The sequence below is a fragment of the Arachis ipaensis genome, chromosome B02, assembly GCF_000816755.2.
Source record: "Arachis ipaensis cultivar K30076 chromosome B02, Araip1.1, whole genome shotgun sequence".
NCBI lineage: Eukaryota > Viridiplantae > Streptophyta > Magnoliopsida > Fabales > Fabaceae > Arachis > Arachis ipaensis.
In genome coordinates, this window is record NC_029786.2 from 76,171,161 (window position 1) to 76,176,098 (window position 4,938).

The 4,938-nt window shown below is 36.7% G+C and overlaps 2 protein-coding genes across 2 annotated transcripts; both read right to left on the bottom strand.

Moving 5' to 3' along the window:
* Positions 3,523–4,456, bottom strand: LOC110269252. The gene is made up of 2 exons (XM_021116955.1): positions 4,343–4,456; positions 3,523–3,948 (listed from the first exon to the last, which is right to left on the bottom strand). Exon 2 carries the CDS (start codon positions 3,874–3,876, stop codon positions 3,523–3,525), a length of 354 nt encoding a protein of 117 aa, XP_020972614.1. The 5' UTR covers positions 3,877–3,948; positions 4,343–4,456.
* On the bottom strand, positions 4,438–4,938 carry LOC110267827 (L-arabinokinase-like). The gene is made up of 2 exons (XM_021113656.1): positions 4,719–4,938; positions 4,438–4,596 (listed from the first exon to the last, which is right to left on the bottom strand). The coding sequence occupies exons 1-2, from the start codon at positions 4,884–4,886 to the stop codon at positions 4,453–4,455; spliced, it is 312 nt and encodes a 103-aa protein (XP_020969315.1). The 5' UTR covers positions 4,887–4,938; the 3' UTR covers positions 4,438–4,452.

Here is a 4,938-nt window from a genome sequence, read left to right on the forward strand (position 1 = left end):
TACTAAAAATTTCATAAAAAAAAAAATATGCATCAGAAAACACAAATAGTGACTTTTAGACGAAATGTTAATTATTAAAAGGTATTCAGTTTTCATGTTTCACATAAATCGTTTTACCCTTTTGGGGTTATTTTTTTATACAAAAATCGTATTATAGGTGTGAGGTTTATTATTCTGTAAGTAAATCGTCCCATTATTCTATGTTTAAAGTTGAACAAGCCTAAATTTTTAGGAACAATTTATATGTATAAGTGGAAATTCCTTATTCTAAAATGAGTTATGCTTATTTTTTGAAAAAAAAATTTTAAGTATAAATCATCCTAAACTGTCATGGTTAACCAATTAATATAAAATATACTTTTTTTAATATGATTTATATAAGGTTTAATTACTCTGCAGGTCTCTATAGTTTCATCGAATTTTCAATTAGGTCCCTATACTTTTTTTCTTTTCAATTGGGTCCCTATACATTAATTTTTTTTTCAATTTAGTCCTTGTCTTAAACGTCAAAAAAATGTTAGTAAATTGTGAAATTATTTGTATACCCTTAGGGACCCAATTGAAAAGAAAAAAAAAAGAAAAAGTATAGGGACCTAATTGAAAATTCGATGAAACTATAAATATTCAATAAAATATATTCCTATAATCCCTATTCAATGATTTTACGACATGAAAGATATTTCTATAATCCTTTTTATTTTGTTACTATCATATTTGTAACAATTACATTCTGAATGCATCTTCATTTGTTAAAAAAAAATCTGCTAGTGTTTACAATTTCACAAGATTTTTGGGAAGATATGCAGATGACAATTTTAATGATATTTTGGATGAAAGCTATAATAGAAAAGATTACAATATGTCCTGGTTCGATTCCAAAAGTGAGATATACATCCAATCTCCACAACAACAAATAGTAGAATTTATGGTAGAATTTTTCACTATAATCGAATTTAAGTTACAAATATCAATTCAAACCAAATACAAAACAAAATTCTCAAACACCTCATGACTTTTTTTAGATATTCTCACATCTTAGCTCTCTTGCCTTTCTCATGACAGAAGTTGATACTCACTTTTTAAGCTCTCTCTTTCTTATAAATAGAATAATTCATATCAGCTATCCTAAAATAGAATGAAATGATGAAAACATGAAAACTCTTTCTTATAAATAGAATAATGATGAAGACATGAAAAAAGATAATTGCACAATATCAGTCAAAATATATAACTAAGTTTTTCCTTCCTTTTTTTCTTTGTACACTTTCTGCCTATTTTGACAGTGTTCCCTAATGCATTTCCATTCTCAAGTCCTGTTTGTAACACCCTAACTACCAAAGCTCACGCTTCCGGCTGCGCGACTCTGATAGCTCGGACATTACGACGACTTTTATACTATTTAATACTAAAATATGAGCCTGTTTAAAATTTTAAACCGCAATATACCGCTTCCAAAAATACTTTCGTTCGATGACGTACATTCACAGAATACCATACAACTTACAAAAGTTCATAAAGAGTACATCCATATATATACACATATATATATAAATAATATTATAAGCATTAGACAATACAATTCCTATCCCTCTTACAAAATATCTCAAGATAAAGGCGAGGGTACAAATAATAGTCTAAAGCAATACAGAGCATTTCAACCACAACTAAAAGAACTCTTCGTAACTTCTGCGCCCATATCCTGAAAGGGGAAAAATGTAGGGGGGTGAGAACATCATCCTCGAAAGGGTTCTCAGTAGAGGGTTTTTGGGAATTACTGTAATAGGATACATGAAGATAAACCGTACCAGTGATTAATAACCTTCTTATGCCTCTTTTCAAAAATACGGTTTTCAAAAAAAGTAAAGTCAAAAATCTTTACTGAAAGAGGAACCATTCAATTCTCAAAACTCAAAAGCCTTTCAAAACGGTTTATCTATGCGGGACCAAAATAGCCTTTCATAATTTTATTCCAAACCAGAAACACAAAACCGAAATCAACCATCAGTTCATCTCTTTCTAGCCACGGCCCTAGGCCTAAACAATCCAACCAACAACCAGTCACCACAAATCCAACAGAGTCCCAGGTGCAAACACAGATAGAAAGTTCAAGCACAAACAAACAGTTATTACAAGTAGAACAGTTAGCAATTAATCACATAGGCAAACCAAGTATAATATGCACACCCAACCAATGTCACACAAATGCATATGATGCAAAACCAAAACCTCAGCTCCCAGCCACTTTCACAATAACCATCGCAACACTATTCGCAACATATAATAATCAGGACTCGACCCCACGTTACTAAAATTCACATTCATTAACCAAACACAACGAAATACTAACGCGAGGCTTTCCGAAACATACTTACTGAAATGATAAAGGCAGCTGCGAACATCGAGCACGAAAGGTAAGCATGGATACACGACCCGATACTGAGGACTCAACAGCTATTTTCGGCGGCGGAGGCAAGGTGCGGCGACACCCAGCGGCTCTTCCTCCCTCCACGCGACTCAGATGACCACTGCAGCAACAAGCCGTGACTATGGTATTCTTGAAATTCAAAAGAAACAGGATCCATTGACAAGACCTTACCGGCAGAATTTTCCGGCAACGACAGCGGGGTTTTTTTGGCGGCAGAAGCGGCCAGAAGCTTCGGCGGTGGTTCCGGTAGCCTCAGAACCCCGGCGATAGTAGCAGAAGCTCCAGCTAAGCACCGCGGAGCAGCAAGTCGGTATCCCTCGACAGCGACGACTCCTCGGCGACGGCGTGGCTAGGAGTGATGGTGTGACGAACAGAGGCGGCGGCGAGCTAGTCGGCGGCGCGATCGGCGACGAGGTGTGGGTCACAGCGCAGCCCTTCCCTCTCTGCCCGATCTCCCTTCTCAAGCTCACTCTCCCTCTCTGCCTCAATTTCTTTCTTTCATGGGAATGGGAAGGCGTGTGTGTTGCGTTCTGTTGGGGAAAGGGAGAAAGATCTACTGCTGCTGTTGAATGTGTTGGTTTGAGGAAGAAGAGAAACCATGGGTGTTGCCCCGTGGGTGAAAGGGAAGGCAGGTGGGGTTTCGGCTGCTGGGATGGAGGCCTCAGGGTTTCATTCATTTTTGAAAACTAGGGTTAAGGGCATTTTTGTAATTTCATGTAAGAGTAGGGATAATATAATAATTGAAACCCAAATTAAATCCAACACTATTTGTACATAGAAAATACTATTTGCTCATCAATTTTACAAATCATTTTCAATAAAATCCCCAAATCCAATAACTAGAAATAATATAATTAAATCATTTATTTTCCAAAGCAGCAGTATTAATATTTAAAATACTACTTATCCAATCCAAATCATATAAAATCCTTATTACTTCATAACTATCAACTTTATAATTCAAATATAGAAAATAATCTAATAATTATAAAATTGGATAATAAATCTCAATTTATTTCAAATTCAATAAGTTAAAACTACAGAAACACTGAATTTGAAATTAGCTAATGATAGCCCTTTTTCAAAGGTTTTGGGTCTTACACTGTTGCATTTGCTATTGCACCCACTGGACCACCATTTACTTGACTTGAGCCTGTAGCTGCAGTTCCAAGCCCACTTGGAGCTTCAGTACCTTGCTTGGAATCCTCCATTGAATTGGTTTGGGCTTCTGGTTGCATAGCATTAGGATCCTCAGCATAAGCATTTCCGTCGCCAGTATTCGAATAACTTAAGGCATAAGCTGAATTGGCTTGAGTAGCAGCCTCTGCAGCAGGCTCAGCAACAGTAGAAGCTGCTTCCTGAGTAGGGTTTGAGGCAGAGTCACCAAACCCAGCAGCAGCATGTGTCTCAGCTGCAGGTGCTTCGGCAACTACTGTTTCACTATCTCCCATAGTTGAATAAGCAAGCCTTCACCTTCAAAGGCTTAATGAATCAAACAAGCAAATAGTAACGCGGTAATAATCCTACAGAAAAAGTTAACTAGCAGGTTAGAAATGGAAGGACAAAACTAAAGAAATTCATTATTGTTCTCACTATGCAGTGTTGCTCTAAATGCAAACATAGTTTCCCTAAATTATATATACAAGCATACAAACAAAAAAGATAATTCATCGCATTCTACAAAGGCTTAGAGCTGAATTAAATAGAATTCCTAAAATCTAGGAGTGCAACGAAGAGCGCATCACAAAATCACAGACTCACAGTAACAAGAATTCTGGGTACAGCATTTGGATTCAGAGCAAACATAATCATTAATTAGTACAAAATTTGAATTCTAATAAATAGCTACGACAAAACTTGGCTTAGGTTTTTCAGATTCTAAACCCTAATCGACACTGCAGATAGCACTGCAAGTACCTGAAGAGAGAGAGTGAGTGAGAGAGAGAGTGAGAAATTCGCAGAGAGTAAAGCCTTCTCTTTCTTCTTCAGCAACACAATCTGAAATTGGAAATTTGGAAATTATCAAACTAAGCCTGAATCAAGCTAAAATGAATTAAACTCACCTTGCGAAAGAACAAGCAAGGAGAATGCACTTCGTTGGTGAAAACAAATTCAGGAGCAGCAGTGACCACATGAACATCATGACCAGCAAGGATTAGATGCCTCACCACCTACATATATACATGCAATTGAAATTGAAATTGCAATTCAAACTTAAGTGCAATACAATATCCAAATAATGAATCATGAACGACAATGACAATGAGAATGAGGATGAGAAATGAGAGGTTACCTCCGCAACACGAGTTGCGTGGCCAAATTCATGACCAGTGACATAGTAAGCAAACACCATTTTCTGTGTGGAATAAACAGCAGCAGCACCATCGCCATCATACTCTTCCTGCTGCTTCATCCCCATTTTAATCCCCATTTTAATCGCTACCATTTTAATCGCTACCATAATTTTTTAGCAGCCACACGTTGTTGCAGAGCCAATCCAGGAAGCAAGACGG